General features: G+C 35.0%; 1 protein-coding gene across 22 annotated transcripts in view; it reads left to right on the top strand.

The window, feature by feature from the left end:
• LOC115214490 (dual specificity protein phosphatase CDC14A) overlaps positions 1 to 23,237 on the top strand; it is a 292,683-nt gene that overhangs the window by 131,146 nt on the left and 138,300 nt on the right. For 21 of the 22 annotated variants that reach the window (XR_005000182.1, XR_005000181.1, XR_005000179.1 and 18 more), the window contains exons 8-10: positions 1,795 to 1,926; positions 18,612 to 18,842; positions 22,315 to 22,453. Coding sequence is in view for 15 of the 22 variants with exons in the window: in XM_036505015.1 (XP_036360908.1) it covers positions 1,795 to 1,926; positions 18,612 to 18,842; positions 22,315 to 22,453 (502 nt within the window). In the remaining 7 variants the exon portion in view is untranslated. The remainder of the gene's footprint in view (positions 1 to 1,794; positions 1,927 to 18,611; positions 18,843 to 22,314; positions 22,454 to 23,237) is intronic. The other variant, XM_036505006.1, reaches the window with a different exon arrangement.

The following is a 23,237-nucleotide window of genomic DNA, read 5'->3' as shown; positions in this document are numbered from 1 at the left end:
CATAAAAAACACAATATGATATAATCATCATCATATATATATATATAGTGCCACTCACAAAAACTTCTACCCAGGGTAGACTACCACTAACCCACATTTAGCTATTCCAGTGATTATATGAAATATTTGAGTTGATAGTTTCATTCTGCCAATTTATCTATTCTGTGTGAAAAAGTCATTATTTATAAAATAAAAATGAAAAACATTTATATGAAAGAAATCCACGATTATAGTTTGTAAATAACTTTAAGCTGAAATCTCTTTTAGCTGCATTTTTGCTAATTATTTAAGATTTTGTAGAAAGGAAGTTATATATTCAAAATGCAGAGTTTTAGGATATACATCATGGTGTGTGTGTGTGTGTGTGTGTACCACAGGGTGCATCAATTTCTTTGTGGTCATTTGTATGATTTTAGAAAAAGATGCATAGCTCATCAAAGAAAAGCTGTATTTGAAAACAAACTGTCACAAATAATCTTGAGAATCGTTTTATCACACCTATTATATGAATCCACCATTAACATTAATGGCTGCTTCAATATGAGGTCAGAAGGACTGACAGATGATCTTTATCAATTCTGAACATAGTGCTGGTTATAGCAGACTTGAGAGATTGTATAGTGCTATGGGGGTGTTGATTGACCTCTCTCTTGACTATACTCCATATGTTATAGTCCAGTAAATAGAGGTCTAGTAAGTTAGGTGGCCATGTGTTTGGGAGAACATGATCATCCATGCTTGGGTTGTCCTAGTCTTATGAGATAGAACAGAGTCTTTTTAAAAGACATCTGACTTTTTGTTGCATACTTTGTCTATCCAAGGCCTTGCAACTTTCTCCAACTCCTCTGTGTGGACAGCAACATTGACTCTTAAACCCTGTGAAAAATTGTGCGGAGGCATGACATCTCCCTTGTTGCTGATGGCTCCCAGAACTATCACAGTTGCTGGAAACTTAGGATTCATGACCGTTGGAACCTCATTCAGGTTTCTGTATAACCATTTGTTGCTCCTTCAGTTTACCTTTTGTTCCTGATTGAAGCAAACACTTTGCACAGATCAAATAGTTCTCTCATCACATCTGACATAAACTGACCCTTCCACATATCCTTATGCACAACTTTTCTGCTGGCTAAAGAGCTGATGACACTGATTGAGGTTTTATCGATTATTTCTTGGACATTTTGTACAAAGTTATGTGTTCTGATGGTATTAAGTCCCTGTGCATGCATTTCATGTTGCTGCTGATATTGGATCTCCATCAGCATCTTCCAGCTCCTTTTGAATTTTGTCCATGAAAGATTGGGTAACTTTCAGAAAGCGAACTATTTCTGTTTCACTATGCTGCACTTTTAAGGCTACAATTACTGAGTCAACCTGATGTTTAACATAATTTATCTGAAAATTGAGGTGAAAAAGAGTTTTTGAAAGAGGTGTCTTCAAAAAAACTGATGCACCCTGTACATATGTATATCAGTCATCATTTTATGTCCATATTACCTTACTAGCATGAAATGGGTGGATATGACTCATTATAATATGTGGCACATGCAACAACAGAGAAAGCCACCTAGCTTTGTTGATGTATGTAGGTGCACATGCACACACACATTCACTCACTCATGTGCAAATCTTTTTTATAATTTCCCTGTTATTGATTTTTAAAAAAAAGCTTTAAAAATACTTGCTTTATGATTTGCTGTTGTTCATGTTTTATATATGACATTAAAAAAAATAAGAATAAAAATTATATAAATATTCACATTTACATTTTTGTATTTCTTTCTCCTCAATCAGTTTTCAAGTTCATCCCTAACTTTCAGTTGCCATTGGCTCCAATCTTGAGACCATTGGGGTTAGGCTTCATTTCGAAAATTCCTTGTGTTCGGCACATTATGATAAAGGTTCAGACTCTGGGAAGTCCTGAAGGCAAGTCATGCTGCACCCTGCTGTTCCAGTTACAAACTAAACTCACATTAGCAATATTTACATAAGAACAGACATCTTAATTATCTTCACAAAAAAAATAATTTTAATAAAATTTTGTGTGCATGTGTGTATGTATGTGTGTTTGTATACATATATGTATGTATGTGTGTGTATGGTATGTATACATATATATAAACACAATATGACTGAATGGGTAAGACATTTTCTTAGCAATCACAAGGTCTCTGATTTGATCTCACTTTATAATATCTTGGCCAAATATCATTTTCTAGAGCTTTGGTTTAATCCAAATCTTGTAAGAGTAAATGAGTTGACAGTAACTATGTAGAAGACTACTGGGTGGATTGTACCCATAGCTCAAATGGTACAGCCCTGTCATATACATTGTGCATGCTGATTCTGCCTGCAAATTACATAAAGGGTATATATGTCTGAAATACTCTTCCACTTTCATATTAATTCAGGAGCAGGTAATTCAGTTCAGTGAACAACTAATTCACGTCATTAAATAATAGAGGTCCACCACCATATACAAATGTGCACATGCACACACACACACACATATGGAGTAAAACATGTTACATGGTTAAGCTAAATGTTACAAAACTGACACCCGCCCTGGGTTAACATGGTGATAAAGGTTGCTAACAGAAAACCCGTAAAAGGATGAATGAACTCAATGTAGGTTCAGTGGTTATCTGATAATGGTGTATAAGGACTTACAAAGATTGTGAATGGGTGTACAGTACAACCACTTTGAAAGTGGGAAAGCTTATACTTTAGATCAAGTCTGTATAATAATTCAGCCTGCAACAATTTGTGATCCTCAATGGCCTTAGTATTTGGTTTTTGTGATGTTTTCAGATCGTCAAGCAACACAGCATGTTGCCATATGAGCCATATCTTTGGTTCATTAAAGATATCTTAGAACTTAACCATGCACACATATTGGTTTTTCACATAGATGGTGCAGTTAATAAGGTTGAACTGTCTTAAAATTAATTTGAGAAGTGTCATAGTTGTGGCGAAATTGGGCTATAAAGTCATTTTAATTTTGCTGCTCATTAACAAACTATGATCACACTTACTAGGGAGCTGATTTATATCACATACAAATATATCCATGCACACTTATTCATGTATATGGTGTGTGCATGTGTATATGCATCTCTCTTTCTCTCTAAACATGCAATAAGTCGAAATAGGGGCAGCTGAAGAAGGGGAATGTTCCTTGTGTTGTATGTCTTGTACTCTGTTTTTTCGTTGTTAAAAAAAGTCCGTTTCCATGTTTTGTTTTTATGTTTTCGTTTCTCGTTGTGTTCTACCTTTTTTTGTGGTGTCCTGTACCCATATATGCATGTATATATACATATAGATGTAGGTATGTACATATATGTATCTATGCTTTATTTCTTAAATTGTTATTATTATATATATATATATAATATATATATATATATATATATATATATATAATTGTTATATATATATATATTATATATATATATATATATATATATATATATTATATATATATATATATATATATATATATATATATATATATATATATGAAAAAAGGTTTGAAAATTCAATTTTAAAAGATGTTTATTTACTTTACCGGTTTCACTCTTTGGAAAAAGATTGTCAAAAGTAACATGTAGAAGTTTGGTTGACACAGAGTACTACAATACATATATATACATTCTTTGGTGACAAGAGCATGTTAAGAACATAAAAAAGTTTAACAAGTTCATTGAAATATTGGGCACAAAAGATTACAACAAATATATTATACATTCTCAAGATAATTTCCAGAAGGAATTATTAAAAAGTTCAGTGGAATATTGGTATACATGCACAGAATATTATGAGTTCAAAAAGGTTTACATTATAATAGTAGGGAAGCTAAAACTGACCTGTCCACCATGTTAACGTAAAAGAATATTCTTTTACGTATATATGTAGAATGTATTATATATTTGTTGTAATCTTTTGTGCCCAATATTTCAATGAACTTGTTAAACTTTTTTATGTTCTTAACATGCTCTTGTCACCAAAGAATGTATATATATGTACTGTAGTACTCTGTGTCAACCAATATTCTGTGCGTGTTTGAATATACAGATACAATACCAATATCCCACTGAACTTTTTAATAATTCCTTCTGGAAACTATCTTTAACATGTTCTTGAGAATGATTATTTATGTTGTAATCTTTTGTACCCAATATTTTAAGGAACTTGTTAAACTTTTTTTATTTCCATAACATGTCCTTGTTACCAAAGACTGTATATATGTAATGTAGCATTTTGTAGAGACCAATAATTAACGCAACCAAACTTCTACATGTTACTTTTGACAATCTTTTTCCAAAGAGTGAAACTGGTAAACTAAATAAACATCTTTTAAAATTGCATTTTCAAACCTTCTTTCATATATAATTCCACTTGTGCGGTACCCTACAACTCCACTTTGTTATATATGTATATATATATATATATTTATCCTTTGAGCTTCATAAAAAAAGTATCAGTTCAAAGCAAATATTGGTGGAACATCGACAAGATAGTTTGTCCCAGTTCTTTGCTTTCTGAGTTCAAATCCCACATAGGCCTGTTTCGGTGGTGCACTTAACCCACCTGTTAGTTTAATATCAACACTTGTTGCTGTGGAGGTGTTTAGTCAAGGTACACTCTGCTGCAAATATGTTTCTGGTTTGAGGTTACCTTCCTCCACTCCACCGGTGTCAAAAGCTTTGTAAACGATCATGGCCCATGCCATGCTTCCTGACTATAATAGGTGTGTGTGTATACATGTATATGCATATGTACACATACACACACAAACACAAACAACTACATATATATATATATATATCATCATCATCATCATCATCATCATCGTTTAGCGTCCATTTTCCATGCTAGCATGGGTTGGACGGTTCTACAGGGGTCTGTGAAGCCAGAAGGCTTCATCAGGCCCAGTCAAATCTGGCAGTGTTTCTACGGCTGGATGCCCTTCCTAACGCCAACCACTCCGTGAGTGTAGTGGGTGCTTTTTACGTGCCACCCGCACAGGTGCCAGACAGAGCTGGCAAACGGCCACGAACGGATGGTGCTTTTTATGTGCCACCGGCATGAGGGCCAGGCGAGGCTGGCAACGGACATGAACGGATGGTGCTTTTTACGTGCCACCGGCACGAGGCCAGTCGGGGCGGCGCTGGCAACGGTCATGAAACGGAAGGTTCTCTTACATGCCACCGGCACTGGTAACACATCTGCAATTTCCATTGATCGATTTCGATTCTGATCCTCACTTGCCTCAACAGGTCTTCACAAGTAGAGTTTTGTGTCCCAAGAAGGGAAGGTATGCATACGTAGGCTGGCTCCATCCCATGTAGAAGGCCATGGGTTATGGACTCACTTGTCCTGCCGGGTCTTCTCGCGCACAGTACACTTCCAGAGGTCTCGGTCTCTAGTCATTTCCTCAGTGAGACCTAAAGTTCGAAGGTCGTGCTTCACCACCTCGTCCCAGGTTTTCCTGGGTCTGCCTCTTCCGCAGGTTCCCTCAACCGCTAGGGTGTGGCACTTGTATATATATATAATATATATAACTTATATATATATATAATATATATAACTTAGAATAACTTAGAAAGGTTTTGGCCAGTATTGGCCCAGGCCATGTCTAACTTAATAGCACCACCTGGTGCTATATATATATATAATATATATATATATTATAATATATATATATATAATATATATATATATAATATATATATATAAAAAAAAATATATAAAAATATATATATATACATATAATATATATATATATATAAAAGAAAAAAATATATATATATATATAAAAGAAAAAAGAAAAAAAACTAATATATATATATACATATAATATATATATATATAAAAGAAAAAAAACTAATATATATATATATACATATAATATATATATATATATATATATATATATAAAAGAAAAAAAACTAATATATATATATACATATATATATATATAAGATATATATATATATATAAAAGAAAAAAATATAATATATATATACATATTATATATATGATGCACCGCCATTTTGTGCTACACTGTAATTATGAAGAACCTCCTCTAATATGTGGCACTTGGTGAAGAATGGAGTTTGATATAGCTACTCTCATTTGCACCTCTTGCCATGAGGTAGGTTCATCTGGGACTCTCAACAGGAAGATGTCCAGCTTTGATTTAAAAACCGCTACATCTACCTTGTGCAAGTTCCTCAGACTCTTTGGGAGAATATTAAAAAGCTGTGGGCCCTTGAAATCCAGGCTGTTGCAGAAGCTGATCCTGAAGCGTGATGGCATTGCTGGGATCTTTGGCACTATGCAGTGTCGTCCCGTTCTAGCATTGGTGTAGCTTACAATGCCAAAATTTGGCACAATTCCTTCTAGGATCTTCCAGACATATATTACTGCATACCTCTCCCGTCTTTTCTCCAGGGAGTACAGTCTTAGCTGTATATATATATATATATATAGAGAGAGAGAGCTAATTTATATTATATATATATATATATATATATATATATATATATATATATAATTATATATAATTCTCTGTCACATGGTTCTGGGTTCACACCCACTGCATGGCACCTTGGGCAAGTAGTGTCTACTATAGCCCCAGGTCAACTAAAGCTTTGTGAGTGGAATTGGTACACAGAGACTGCAAGAAACTTGTTGTTTGTGTGTGTGTGTCTGTATATATTTATATGTATCTTTGAGTTTGTCCCACCACATGGCAACTGATGTTAGTTTGTTCATATTCCTGTTACTTATCAGTTTGGCAAAAAGAAATTAATGGATAAGTACCAGGCTTAATGGAAAAAAAATAAGTACTAGGGACACTTCATTGACACTTGACTAAAACCCTTAGGTATACCCCAGTATGGCTGCAGTCCAACAACTGAGACAATAATAAAGAAATATGTTTCTTTATTAGCCACACAGGGCTGCACACAGATGGGACAGATTACAAAGTAGAGCTTTTCTTTTTGGGGAGGCAAAAAAAAAGTGGGGTAGGTTTTCGATCAAAAGGGGGAAAAAAAGAAAACAATAAAAAAAATTTAAAAAACGATCAATATATATATCTTTATACATACATGAGTTGAATGTATATGTATGTATGTTTGTGTGTATACATATATATACAGAGAAACACATGTATACATGCATGCATATGTTTGTGTGTGTGTGTGTGTGTGTGTGTACATAGGTATGTGTGTGTATATATATATATAATTCTGTGTATGTATGAATATGTATGTATGTAGATATTCTTTTAGGCTCTAAACCTTAGTCTTTAAAGTTTTAATTGTAAATGAGCACAAAAAATTAAAGCAGAATTGATGGTACTTGACACACTTTTGCTTTTGTTGCACTGCACAGGTTTTCTTTCCCACCAACCTTTCAGTTTGTTTCATTCAGATTTTCCTCCTTACAACTTTTATCTTCCCAGTTTCCCATTTCAGTCTACTTACACATCTCATTTATAAAATATGAAGCTACCTCAGATTTTTGCTCTCTATATGTGTAACTCTCACGCGCATTTACGCACACATACATATACGTATATGCAGAGGTTAGACAAAATAATGGAAATACCACTTTTTATTTAACTTTTATTTTTCTATCAGCAATATGACAAATCTAAACTGTTCTAGTCTGTATATGTGTCTTCATAACCTTTATGTATGCCTTCTACTTCATGATATAGCCATCTGTTTGTTGTGTATTGCAGATGTTTATATTTAAATAGCTTAAAATGCATGATTTGCCCAGATTTACAAAAAGGATAAATTGTTGGAGCATGGATGGCTGCAGTTTCTGTCATTAAAACTGTTTAATGTTTCAAGAAGTAGTCTCTAGTGTCATGTTGTCATTCCTAGACCAAGATAGCAAGCTCTGGCAAGCATAATTCTGGACAGAAGGTCACAGACAGGACTATTATAAAGCGGTCTTTTACCACTATTGTGTCTGTCTTTGTACAATGGTTGTCGCTCTGACAGATATTGTTATATTTCGAAGTCGTTAATGGGATGTTTCTATCTGGCACTGTACAACCTCCAGTATAACAGCATTATTATCCTCAAAAGGTTGGATTGTTATAACACTCACTTGGTATTGTAATATAATTACTAGATCAGTACAGACATGACTATCTATTGACCGCCCACTATGAACTCTCTCGATACTGGCTGCTGTCTCCTTACTTATAGTGACTGGTTCATCACGTGGGAGGGGTGTACCATTTTTACTAATTTCCTACAACATCTCTCCTTTTAAGTTTTTCTTGGGAAGTGTCATCTTATTTAGTGATATTTCTTTTTATTGACCCCATCTCCCTTTTTTTAAATTTTTTCATACAATTTATCTTAGCCTTTTTCATTTGACCTTGAAATGTTACGTTATATACGCATTCACCGATAAAATATAATCTTTTTCTAGTATCACCATGTGCTACTTTTTTAGATTTAATTAATTTCAGCTTACTGACATATTTCCACATTTTTTCGTTTATAATAGTCATGTCACTACCTGTGTTGAACTTTAATTTTACACCAGTATTTTTAATTTTCACATGTATGAATTTTCTGTGCATTGTATTACCAGTTTCTTCTGATGACATACTATTTTCTTTTTTCTTATTGTTCTGACATTTTATTGTCTTTGTTCTACTTTATATGTCTTACATTTACACAATAAAAACATTCTGCTTTTTTAAATGAGCAATATTTCCTCGGGTGCATATCACCATATGCAAAACATGGGTTTAAATCTTGATGTTTGTCATGTTTTTAGAAAACACTTCATCTCTATTCAGACTATTCTGCACTGGTTTTACTTGGAAACAATCTTTATGTTCAATTTCCTCTGTGTTGTGTCTTAATTTAAGTACCCTTTCTCATTCTTCAGACACTTTTTGTAGGGCTTTACTCCAGCTTTGCAAGAATTCTAGTTCTGACATCTGTATTCTTTTCAGCAGTTAGTCCCTGAGTAAAAATCAGGCATTTGAACATATCTGGAGTTAATTCATCCAGCTTAAACTTCTCACATTTCCTGTTTTACTCTACCAGCATATGTGATAAAGTCTTCATTGTTGTTTTTCTCTATGTTTAGACACTTCCAACATGTGTTGAACAATGAGCTTTGTTCACTGAAAGTTTTACACAATATATCTATTGTGTCATTAAAGTTTACATCTGAAGGTTTTCTTGGGAGTAGAAAATTACTGTATCATTTATATTCTGTTGGTGCCAGTTTTTTCAAGATTAAGCAAGTTTTCATCTTGTTGTCCCAATCTTTGCAGTCTTTTTTTGAACATTTGCTCATGTCTTCTGTAGTATGCTCTGAAAGTAACTCCGTCATCAGGTTCATATTTGAATTCAGTTATTGAATTCATGACGTAGTCTGGTAAGAACACTTTTCTGACTTTTTTGATAACTTCAATAATTGCAGCATTTGTTGCTGTAATATCAATTGTTGCTTTTGCAGTTGTATCTGCTATTGTTATTGTTCTTTCAACTGTTGTTGTTGCTGCTTTTGCAACTCAACCAAACTGGCCATAGTTTTACAATTTTTCATAAAATTTTGCAACAAAAAACTTTGTGAGTTTCTTAACTCCTCTACAAGTTTCTGTTAACTCCACGTGAATTGTCACCACTGTTATAAAGTGGTCTTTTGCCACTGTTGTATATGTCTTTGTACAATGGTTGACACTCTGACAGATATTGTTATATTCCGAAGTCATCAATAGGATGTTGCTATCTGGCACTGTACGACCCCCAGTATAACAGTGTTATTATCTTCAAGAGGTTGGATTGTTACAACACCCACTTGGTATCATAGTATAATTACTAGATCAGTACAGACACGACTATCCCTTGACTGCCCATTATGTACTCTCTCAATACTGGCTGATGTCACCTTACTTGTTGTGACTGGTTCTACCCACTCGTCATATGGGAGAGGTGTACCTTTATTACTAATTCCTTACAACAGGGACAATTAAAAAGTGAAAGGTGTTGCGTCTAAAAGCAATTGAACTATGGCACTAAAAATGACAGTAGAGCTAAACCACCATCTTTGCCAACTCTGTGTCAACCAAAGCCATTCATTGTGAGTTTCATAAAGCTGGAATTTATGGGAGGCTGCAACTGCTAAACATTGCCTATCTCTTGATAAACAGAAAAAATGGTATCTAGAGAATCAGTTGTTATGCATAACTTGGTGGAACAGTGCCATCTTTATTGAATCATCTGTCACTCCTTTTGTCATTTTGGGGTGAGTTTATGTCTGGAGATAGCCCCCAAAAATCTTCAACCACGACTGTTTAGCCCTACAATGAAGCATGGAAGTGGCTCTGATGATTTTGGCAGATATATCATGAAATTCTCTTAGCACTTTAGTTTTGCATGGAAGAGTTAAGGTGTCAAGGATTAATCTGAGTATTTGGGCTGATCATATCCATCATACCATATAAATATTGTCTTCTGAAGGTAGCACAATCTTTGAGAATGGTAATATGCTAATTCACTTGGCTAATGTTATTCAAATTTAGTATATGAGCCTAAAAGTGAAGCAGGCAACTTGGATTGGCCTCCACAATCACTGGATCTCAATAGAATCAAACATTTATGGTGCATAGTGGAGCAGTGAAAAGGAACTACAATCCCTCCACCATTGTCTCTGAAAGATCTAAAGCAAGTGTTATTTGAAAAATGGCTCAAAATTACCCCAACAACTGTTCAGAATTTTTATGAGTCAATTCCTCAACATATTAAAGCTGTGATTGCTGCCAAAGGTGCAACTCTGTGTTAGATGATAAAATTTTCACTTAATGAGATGTTTCCATAATTTTGTCCAACCCTTGTGCACATATATTTATATTTATATGTGGTGTGCTTCCCAACCACATAGTTCCATTCCCCTATATGGCACCTTGGGCAAGTAAGTGAATAAAATAATATTGCAAAATTCCAGTTTCCTTTGGGTACACCCTCATATATATATATATATATATATATATATATATATTATATATATATATATATGCACACACGTGTGTATGTGTACACCAGATTAAACTGACACTTCTTTGATCAGCCCAGACCTATAGTAGAAGATACTTGTCCAAGTTACATAGTTACATAGTTGGGCAGCAATCTTCTTAACAGCATAGACATACTAGCATGCATGCATGCATACATACATACATACATACATACATACATACATACATACATACATATATACATACATACATACGATCAAAACATTTTGATTCAAACACCTTGGTACTCTGAGTTTCAAACTTAATACTAGTCTTTAGCCATATGAATTTGAATGAAGAAAGTCAAATGTTTATTACCGTACATTAGCCTGTGATTGATCAAAAAAAGTCACATGGTTGGTGGGGGGAAGTAGGAAGGGGTGGTAGATGTGCAAATATATAGACATGTGTGTGTCTATACATGTGCTTATATATCTGTGTGTACATGTCTGTATCTATGTGAGTGTGTGCATGTATGTATAGGCGTACATTCACACATATGCATGCACACACACACACACCTGTACACACACACAGATATACGTATGCATATATATATATATATATATATATATATATATATACACATACACAAAAACACACACATGCATGTACGTATTTACCCTTGTCTATACTAGCAGAAAGACCACCCACCAGGCAGTTTTCTGCTAGCCCCTTGACAATATTTTCACATTTGATTCTAATTTCTATTAATTTTTATATTTTATATCTAATTATTTCTTTGTATAATAGTGCTCACTTACTTAGTAAATATTGCTTTCATTATTTTATTATAGTCATAATCTCTCTTTCTAAAACAAACTTCACGGTAGTCCAACAACACAGGGAGAAGTAGTTTGTCAAGTTTTACCTTCCCCTCAAAGCAACATAGAGATTTCAACTCCGCAACACATCTGTAAGCTTTGTAGTGTGTGTGTGTGTGTGAGAGAGAGAACATTGCAAACAATGAATGGAATAAATATGAAATGAAAAAAATCATATAAGTAAAAGGGCATTACTACAAATGTATATGCCCCCAACTTTGTTGCCTCATAACATCCAGAAAAATGTATATTTTTAAACAAAATTTTAACAAATACTGCTTAGATGTTGTAGCTCCAGAGTATATAGAGATTTATGGGAAAGAATTTTTGCAAGCGGTTAGAGAAAGAAGTTTCAGAAAATTCACACCATCTGACTTTTTCCCCACATAACTTTCAGGAAGATGGGTATCTTTTAATGAGAATTTATACAAATCCCTTTCAAACGGCGTAGATTACGAATATAAAGAAATTTGTGGGGAAAACTTTTTCAGGCATTTTCCCCATTATTTTTAAACCACAGCCTTCGAAATGATGGGGTTGGGGACATCTTTGTATGAAAAAAGGTTTGAAAATGATTTTTTTACACCCCCCCCAATCATCCCACTCTGAACCTATTTTGGCCAATTTTTTTTTGCACTTCAAACCCATGGGAAGAGCATTTTCAATAAGAAAATCAAATAAAGTTGCTAATATTTCGAAAGGGAAAAGCGAGTGATTTAAGGGCGATTTGGCTGTTGTTTCTAGCATATCCAAAGACACCCCTCCTCGTTTCTTTATCACTCTCGCATGTATTGATGTTTTTCAATATTTTTTCCCCCATAAATACATTTATATGCTATAAGAAAGAAAATTGGAGAAATTATGAATTTTTTGCAACCCGATTGTTTCTGTTTAGAAATTAAAATATTGGAGAGCCTGTGAAGGTCCTTGCTGGCATTTATCCACTGTGATTTTAAAAAATTATGGAGAGGTACTTGCATAGCAAGTGACTTGATCTGAGATCATGTGCTGAAACAAAAACAATTGTTGAGTGGAAGATGTTTGTAAACCATTCAAGAACACACAAATACCATTAGTTTCATTTCAACATTAAAACTTCATTTGTGTCAAAATATTTTCGCTGCTTTGAAATCATATTCAAAAATTCACAAAGTGATGCAGCACAAAGTTTTGTCAGTGAACAGCACGCACGTATGCACATGCACACACACACACACACCCTTTCATTTGTGTGTATGTGTATGTATGTGCACGAGTGTGTATTGGTGTGTGTGTTTGTGTGTATGTCACTGTTGAAGTTGTGTTTGGAAACTGTGAATAAGGTGCAAGTTTCAAGTACTTGTCAGTAACTTTTTGTTTTTTGGCTCCTTGTCTTCTAATAGTAATTACCCAACTTTCTAAGCTCTTCTCACAGCTATCCCGCATTCAAAATTTATACAGGTATTTAAAAAAATTTTTATTCAATAAATAATTTTTTTACATTATGTATACATTAATAGTGAATTAAAACTTAAAAGAGAAAGTAAGAGACTCTGCAAATGAAAATGAAATATTCCGCAGTGAATGCAATGAATATTTAAATTCGTGAGAAATTGAAGTTAAAAAAATTCAATAAACTTGAGAAATCGAAATTATAGGAAATTTCTTAGAACATGAATTTATAAAGATATCTCCAGACGGTCAACCCTCTAGTAATTGTTTTCTTTTAGCATTTTTAGTAATTGTTACGTACTTAATTAATAAGCAGCTTTCTCCATTATAGTATAGATACACATATGAGTATATGCATATGCGTGTGCATGAACATATACACGAACACACATGGGTGCACATATCTGTGTGTATGCGTACAGTGTTCAGCTGTACACATGTGTGCACACATGCACACACATGTATATATACTTGTGTGGTTATGTACGAGGGATGAGTGTATGCAGATAGATAGGAATGCAGAATCATTGGAGATTGGTGATTTGCAGTGCTGCTCATGGGTACCTGAAGGGTACACCTCTAGTGGCAACAATAGGATAGATTGTATTTCTTGTTGATGGATACTGCAGATTGGTAGATGACTTGCAGTTTTTTGTGGAGGCAGAGCTGGTGAATATGGTGACACCCTGTCAATAATAGTCCACTTGATGCTGGGTGTTTCATCTTGGAGGTCATGGAGTCTCTAGAGAAACCACGACAGGAAAGTGGAGTTCTCTCTATTCCTGAATCTGAATGAGTGCATGTGCTTTGAGTACCTTCCCTTGAAATCATTGGCTATCTCTCTCTCTATCTATTTATATATATTTATAGGTCCATGTCAGCAAGGCGGTGAGCTGGCAGAATCGTTAGCATGCCAAGCGAAATGCTTAGCGGTATTTCGTCTGCTGCTATGTTCTGAGTTCAAATTCCGCCGAGGTCGACTTTGTCTTTCATCCTTTCGGAGTTGATTAAATAATTACCATTCATGCACTGGGGTCGATATAATCAACTTAATCCATTTGTCCTTGTTTGTCCTCTCTGTGTTTAGCCCCTTGTGGGATGTAAAAAAATAGGTCCATGTCAGCCAATTTTAACAGTCAGTTTCTTGCATAAGAGTTTGAGAAAAATTCAATCTCAATACTTGTTAGAAGGGCTGCTAGGAAGAGAATGCTAATAGTTCTTTTCCACTGGGGGTCAGGAAACGCTGCATCCAGTTTGTGAATGTTGTGGAAAGCTTGAACAAAAATAACTAGTGTGTGAAATTCACATGGGAATTTGTTCTAGAGTTATGACAGGGGTCGGATAGTACCTTAATGGTGTAAGGGGTAAATACTAACAGAATGTGGGTGTGGCAGGAGTGCAGGTGGGAAGGAATTGATGGAAAGTGGGTGGGTGGGAGGTCAATCTTAAAATCATGTGTAGACATGTACATGCATGTGTATGTTTATTTTTGTATATAATAAGTTGTGTGTCAAACCTTGTGCTGAACCCTCAGATTGTGATGGTGGGAGCTGAACCCTCAGTACGGATGATGGGAGCTCTAACATTATTCATGTTTAACAAAGTGGTAGCATAGGCATAAAAACAATAGATTTTACAAATAGGCATAAGAAACAATGGATTTTGGAACAAAGCCAATAATTTCAGGAGAAGGGTATGTCAATTATATTAACCATAGTCCTCAACTGGTTTTTATTTTATTGACCCTGAAAAGATGAAAGGCAAAGTCAACTTCTGTGTAATTTGAACTCAGAACAGAAAGACAGACAAAATGCTGTTAAGCATTTTGCATGGCATGCTCAGGATTTTGCTAACTCACCACCTTAGATTTTATATGTATTATTTCCATGTTCATTGTGGTGCTGACACCTGCACCAATTACATCTTTATCACTGTGCATTGTGTTACTTAGAGAAACATTCTATAACAGTGTCCTCTTCATATTCAGCTCAAATCTTTCATATACCTTTAATTTCCCTATGTACATCATTGAAATTAATTATTTACAAATAACAACTAAGAAATAAAATGTCTCCCTTAGATGAGTGTAAAAGATGATTGAAAAGTAATGAAAGAAATCCTCGTTGTTACAGACTGTAACAAGACTGGACAGAATTGACCCCAGGACTCCTTTTTAATGCCCGGTACTTATTCTATCGATCCCTATTGTCGAACCACTAAATTACAGGAACATAAACGCACCAACACTGGTTGTCAAGCAGTGGTGGGGGACAAACATGGTCACAAAGACACACACACACACATGTATGTATGTGTGTGTGTGTGTATATATATATATATATATATATATATATATATATATATATATATATGACAAACTTCTTTTAGCTTTCATCTACCGGATCCATTCACAAGGCTTTGGTCAGCCTGTGGCTATAGTAGAATACACTTGCCCGAGGTGCCACACAGTGGGCCTGAACCCAGAACTATTTGGTTAGGAAGCAAACTTCTTACTGCACAGCCACTTCTTTTATCATAAGACTAAATGGCAGGCAAATTCAAAGTGCCTCTGTTGTCTATTGTTCTCAGCAGGTTAACAATCCCCAAAATTTTAACAATGATTGGGGCTGTTGCCATCTGTCATTTACAATGTCTCCAAGCTTTAACAAAAATATTTCTTCATTTATTTTAGACCCTCCATCATCACTATCTCTGACTGCAAGTTGACTTAGAGAGAGTGTGTGTGTGTGTGTGTGCACATGCAAGGAATGTGGCACAAATGATTCTAAAGATCCAGTCATTAATTATGCAGTTGTTCTAGTAATACAAAACAAAAGCAAAAAAACAAAGATAGCTTGATCAGTCATTACCTATTGCCATGTCTCATACAGAGCACTAGAATACCAAAGATAGAGCAAAATACCATTTCATTAAAACTGAAAAATTTCACTAACTGTTGCCCAGTTTTATTTGACTGTCAGATGGTTGTGACAACTGTTTGACAACTGTCACAGGGAAACTCTCGTAACAATTTGTGAAGTTTTTTCTGCTTTAATAAAATAGTATATATGTGTTCAAGTGTTACATCAGTCCTCTACATGACCTGCAGGTTTTTTGAAAGTGGTCATCCGAAATGAAATTCCAATAGTTCATGTGTACCTTACCTGCATGAAGTGCTGGTGCAATCTCATACCAACATGTGATATACGTATGTATATTTTGTGCATAAGGAACATTTAAAATAACGAATAAGAAACACATGCCAAAATAGACAGTAGCATAGGGTAGTTTTTCTACCTAGCCACCTCCTGTGAACCGTCCTACCCATGCATGCATGGAAGATGGTCATTAAACAATGATGATGATGTCGATGATATATCATCGACATCATTAATATATATATATATATATATATCATCGGCATCATCATTGTCTCATCATTCAGTGGCCATTTTGTATGCTGGCAGTGGTTGGATGGTTTGACAGGATCAGCTACAGGGACATGCTGAGCTTCTTTATCAGTTTTGGCATGGTTTCTACAGCTGGATGCCCTTCCTAATACCAACTACTTTACAGAGTGTACTGGGTGATTTTTTTCAATCCACCAGCACTAGTGTGGTTGCCAAGTATGACATAGATCTGCTATTCATGCAAGTGCTTCTTCATGTACTGTGTTTTCTGCCTTGCCACATTTATCACTGAGAATGTAGTGGTTCTTTTCATCTCCAACTCTGGAACATCCAACATACAGCTGACTATGTGAGAAGCAAGGTTGAAGGAGGTTAAGTCCCACCACCTTTAGAAATTGACCTTGTGCTTTGTTGATAGACATTGCAAAGCTAAGTTTGATAGGAAACTGCAGTCTCTTGAACTGAAAGAGGAGATCATTTGAGATGATAGGTATCCTTGGAATGAAGACATTCTCACCTATCATGTTGCCATGATGGAGAAGAGGTTTCTCAGCTGCAATGGAGACATGCACATTTGTGCCTCTGTCAGAATGGCATCCCAGTGTGCCTCATCTTCCAGACGACCTCTGAGATGGCAAGCCTGGCGATATGTCTTGCATACTGTGTTATCAACCACACGTAAGGCTGTAAATGATGTGGGTCCCTTGACAAGGCCTTAGATAGTAGCACTCAGAGTAGTTGGGACAGACAACATAGACTCTGCCATGTGTGTCTGATTTCTTGATTCCCAGATGATGTGGGTGCTCCAAGTGCACATCTTTTCCATTTGTTTTGGTACCAGGTATAGAATTGTGGAACTTTATTGTATAGCACTCTTGTAGCAAATCGATCATCTTGACAGAGCTTGAAGAATGCTATGAGTGTGGTATTTTTGAGAGCTTCCATTTGTAGTTGGACTGTGTCTGTCAGCGTGCTGTCTCCTTAGTCAAGATGGCTTTTTCTTTATCACCTCTTTTTCCTTCATCCTCTTTTTTTCTTGTCTTATTTACTTTATATATATATCAGTTGAAAATTTTCTTTTCACATTACACTTAGCATTTATGTTCCATGTTGGCATGGGTTGCAGAGTTATGTAGAAAGTTAGTATCTCAGCTAATAGCTGCTGAGACCTGTATAAGGTAGACCATGTTTTTAAATTTCATTATTTTCTTTAACCTGGGCAATGCCAGGTTTTTCTGCTAGTATATATATATATATATATATATATATATATATATATAAAAGTGAAATCCACTTTACCATTTAGGGTGTTTATTGCACTCTAAATGGTAAAGTCAACCTCTGAACTTTTGTCAGTTAAACTCCTAACATCTTTTTATGTTTAATCATTTTGTTATTTGGTCAGTATAGTACCATAAAGTAAGCCACTAGCAATATATTCTTACATACTGTATAGCATTTTCATATGTAACATGCTTTCTTTATGTTTGATAGCCCTCACATTTGGAAGAATCTAGTGGAGTCTACTGCTGAGAAGTGCTCATAGTTGTTGTGAACTAAAAAGTAGTCCATTGGTTTTCTGTTTGATTTATGCTCAGTAAATCTGTAATAGAAAAGGAAAAGTCAAATTTTATTGATCTGTTTTTTATTCCAAATTGGTGCTATTTTATTTATAGCTCTTAGAAATACAATGACATCACAACCTCCACCATCCCCATTCTCTAGAAATGTTATACTTCATGTCTATGTTGTGAAGCGGATGAAAGATATTTTCATAGAATGACACTAGCAAACTATGTCTGGAAAATAGAGCTGCCTTTTAAAGATGTAATTATATTTGTTGTTACATTTTCATTGAATGTTTCTTTACTCTTCCAGGTTACCCTGTTCATTCTCCTGAAGCCTATCTGCCATACTTTAGAGAACATAATATTACTGCTGTTGTCCGCCTGAACAAGAAAATTTATGACGCCAAACGTTTTACTGATGCTGGTTTAGATCATTATGATCTTTTCTTCGTTGATGGAAGTGTTCCAACTGATAATATTGTGAGGAAATTCTTGGAAATTAGTGAAAAATGTGATGGTGGCCTTGCTGTACACTGTAAAGGTAGTTCACTTTTTTTTTTTTTAATTTTATAATGAAATATTTTGCTGGTAAATATCTGCTGTTTTATAGTGAGATATTATTTGTGAGGAAAGGCATCAAAGCCTTGTAATATCATGTCATAATAACTACGAGATCCAGTGAAGGAGCCTGTATACTAAAAATACCAATCAAATTTTTTTTCCACAACACTCTAATCATTATAAAAAAAGTTTTAATAAATAGCTGAAGGGAAAGATGGAACAGTCCCAAATGGTATGTCTTTGATCATGGTTCTGTTTAAAGAGCAAACCTAGGACTAAATAACAACAACTTTATTATATCATTTGCTACAATAGTCTTATGCAATTTTTTTCTAGTTTATTGGCTATAATTTTCGTGTTAAGCTTTCAAAAATTATCTAAAATATTTTGCTACTGCTCACTTATGGTATTCAATCACCAATTAGCAAGCCCTCCCAGCAGACCCTACAACCTAACAGATGTTAACCTAGCAGGTACTACAGCTCTGACTGAAATTTAACTAGCAAGCTGTACAAACTTGACTGAAGTTACATAAAGAATCCAACAGCTCTGACTGAATCTTACCCAGCAGACCATACAACCTTGACTGAAGTTTACCTAACAGATCCTACAGCCCTAACTGATGTTTACCTCACAGGTACTACAACCTTGTCTAAATTTTGTCTAAATTTACCTAGCAGACACTATGGCCTGGACTGAAATTTACCTAGTAGGCTCTACAGCCTTACTGAAGGTCACCTTGCAGCCCCTACAACATTGTCTAAAGTTTACCTTGCAGGCATTACAAATTTGGCCAAAGTTTACTTAGCAGGTACTGTGGCTCTGGTTGAAATTTTCCTCAGCTGAATTTTAACCAGAAGCCACTACAAAATTAGCTGAAGTTTACCTAACTGCCTCTACCACCTTAGCTTAATTTCAACTAGCAGGCCCTACAACACTGGATGATAATTACCTAACAAACCCTACATTCTTGGCTGAAGTTTACCAAGCAAGGCCTACAGCCTTGACTAAAGTTTACCTAGCAGGCCCTACAGTCTTAGCAGAAGTTTACCTTGCTGAAATTTACCTAATAAGCACTACAGCATTGACTTAAGTTTACCTAATAGACTCTGCAAACTTGCCTAAAATTTACTCATCATGCTTTACAGCCTTAAATAAGGCCCTACACTCTAGACTGAAGTTTACATAGCAGGACTCTGGTATTTTTTAGAAATGGCTTTGCTCAATATATAGAAAAAGGGATAGGTATAAATTCCATATGTTCTACTCAATATAAGCAATGAGCACACAAGAAATGTAGTGAACTCACTGACAGACTATCAGAGACTGTAAGCTTCATGTTCCATAGATGCACTGGTGCAGTTCATACAAGCACACTTCAAATTGTGTCTCTTAAATGTTCATATGGCCAATCAGAATTAGTTGATAGCTTTTGTTACTTAGGAGATGCAATTAGCAAGAGAGGCGGTTGCTCTGAAAGCATAGTTGCTAGAGTTAGAACTGATTGGAAAAATTTCAGGTAGCTACTCCACTGTTGATAATAAAGATCTTTCTTTTAAGAGTGAAGAGCAGATTGTATGATGCTTGTGTTTGAACTGCCGTGTTGCATGGTAGGGAGACATGGGCCTTGAATGCAGAGGACTTGAATAGACTGGAAAGAAATGAAGCGAGCTTGCTCCATTATATATGCAATGTGAGTGTGTAAAAGAATAAGTACAAAGATGCTGAATGAAAAACCAGGTGTAAGAGGAATCAAAGTGTTCAAGAAAGAAGACTGTGCTGGTACAGACATGTGATGCATGTATAAAGAAGTGTCATTTGCTTGATGTGGCTGGAACTTGTGGAAAAGGAAGAACTAGGAAGACATGGGATGAAGTGGTGAAGGCTGACTTGAAGACCCTGAACCTAACAGTTGAGATGACAAAGAACCAGGATTTCTGATGATATGAGGTTTTCAAAAAGACTCACCCTCTTCAACAAGACTGAGTTCTGGAAGTGCTGTTTTGAGATTTCCACCAGTTACAGTGACCGTTCCTACTCTCTCATGCATTATGCCTACCTCTTCCCCTGCTGCCTAGCTCCTACCACCATGTGTCTTGAAATCTTTCTTCTGGGCTTAAAAATTGGTTTGTGACATTTGTTCTTTTGATTGTGTTCTTGAGTCTGTGGCTATATACTCTGTTTCTTTCCAATTTTCTAGAATAATTGTTATCCTCCTTCGTATGTCTGAGTAAATGCTGTTCATGTCTAGATAGTTCCTCCTGTTATAATTACTGTTTCTTTGTGTAGAGTGGAATATCCTGCTTTGAAAGGTGTTCTCCTTTGGTGGAGAAGGGTTTGAAAATCTTTTAGTGGGTTTATTTCATTGACTGCAGAATCTGGAATTGGTGTTACTTCTTGCAAATCCTTGGTGGGTAAATTCTTAATTTTTGATGTTTGCTTTGTCGTCTGTGAGTAAAACTAGTATGCTTTAATTTTCTTTAGAATTAGATTAGAACTACTTTTAAACTAGACAGCATTCCTTTCCCAACATCAATTCTTCATTTAAACATTTTACTCTCCATAGTATAACTGTTTTCAAACAGAATGCCTTCAGTGTTTTTGAACTTACCATTTCCATATGTCTATCAACAGATTTGAATTTTTCTTCATTCGTGCTGGCTCTAAGATGCAATAGCTGAATTTCCATTTTCAATTTTTCTAGTGATCCTTTCTCTGAGTTTTCTTTCTTCTAATTCATTTTTGATTGGTTTTATTTGAAATTATCTGTAAAGAAAAGTTGGGGCTGTATTCAACTAATTTTAATAAATATTTGCTTTGAAATTCTTTTTTAACAAATTCCAAAATGTAAATTTTAGGGTTGTGAGATTCTCATTCCAGATATGATTTAAACTGTGTTTGATTGAGTATGTTTGTCAATCCAGATCATTATTGTTGGTGTCTTAGTTTAAATTAAAAATTTTTTCAATGTTCTGTGAAGCTGCTATCTCTGTTATGTTACATAATTGGTTTAAAGTCTGGACAATCTTCATCTGCTGGTTATTAATGCTTGTTGCTCGAATTTCTTTCATATAATTCCAAAATTTCTTTATTTTTTTGTCTGTCAGGATAGATTTACTTTTTCTTTGGATTAACAAAGCAACCAATAGTTTCATGTGAAGGAATCTCTACTATTGTCTCCATTTTGGAGAACATTCCCATGTGGTTTGCTTGAACAGTTGTTGAGATCCATTCCACATGAAACTATCGATAGCCTTGTTAATCCACAAATAAGAATATTTATCCACCAATGTGTTGTTGAGCACTCATTCTCACTGTCTGATACTAGTGTGTGTGTGTGTGTGTGTGTGTCTAAATCTATATATATGCATGCATGCTTGTTTATTTGTTTTGAATGTACATGAATATATTTGCATGTAGTATTTTACATTTTTTGCTTTAATAATTTACAGCTGGTTTGGGTCGGACAGGAACCTTAATAGCTTGTTACATTATGAAGCATTATAGATTCTCTGCAGCAGAATCTATAGCATGGTTACGGGTCTGCAGGCCTGGCTCTGTAATAGGACCACAGCAGAATTTCCTGATTGAGTAAGTTGTTAATTTTGATTTACTTAACTAATATAAATGTTTTACCTTTTCATATGTGGGTGTATATATAAGAGAGAGAGGGGGGGGAGAGTGCACATGTCAATGTAGATTATTGTTTTCGTTGTTTAATCCCTGTCAGCATTAATCCAGTAGACTTTTGATCAAAGATGTTCTGTATGTAACCAATCCAGTTTTTTTTTAAATCCCAGAGACTACATTATCCAGTGTGTTCTTTGTTTAAAAACTGACTGTCATGTTTGATTTGGATCTGTTAGAAGTAACAGACATATCTCCCTGAAATCATGTCTTACTGTTTATTTGTCTATGTGAGTCAAGTGTGGAAGCTGTATATGTAGAATTTGTTAGAATAAGAATGTAAATGAGCTATATGTGTGTATTTGCGTGTGCTTGTGTGTGTATGTGTTTGCATTTGTGTGTGTAGTCCCAGGTCATCCCTGTTCAAACAGATCCTTTTTAATTTGTATTGGTCTGTTTGTATAAGCTATAGAGTGGTAATGTAAGCATGTAGTTTATCCTCTGACCCACTATATTTCTGTATGTTAGAAAAATTTGGTTCTACCACAGCAGAGATGAACAAGAACTCAGTCAGCATATGACAGATACTGTTACTATATGTGTTGTAATGTTTATATGTTCATGTTTGTGTGAATGTGTGTATATTTATATGTATGTATATATTTATATGTGTATGTTGTTGTAGGAAGGCTGAGTGGTTAAGAGATTAGCTTCAGGGTCTTGAGTTTTTTGGTTCCATCCCATTGCT

Source organism: Octopus sinensis, linkage group LG7, assembly GCF_006345805.1.
Source record: "Octopus sinensis linkage group LG7, ASM634580v1, whole genome shotgun sequence".
Taxonomy (NCBI): domain Eukaryota; kingdom Metazoa; phylum Mollusca; class Cephalopoda; order Octopoda; family Octopodidae; genus Octopus; species Octopus sinensis.
This window is presented reverse-complemented; position numbering and strand designations above follow the sequence as displayed.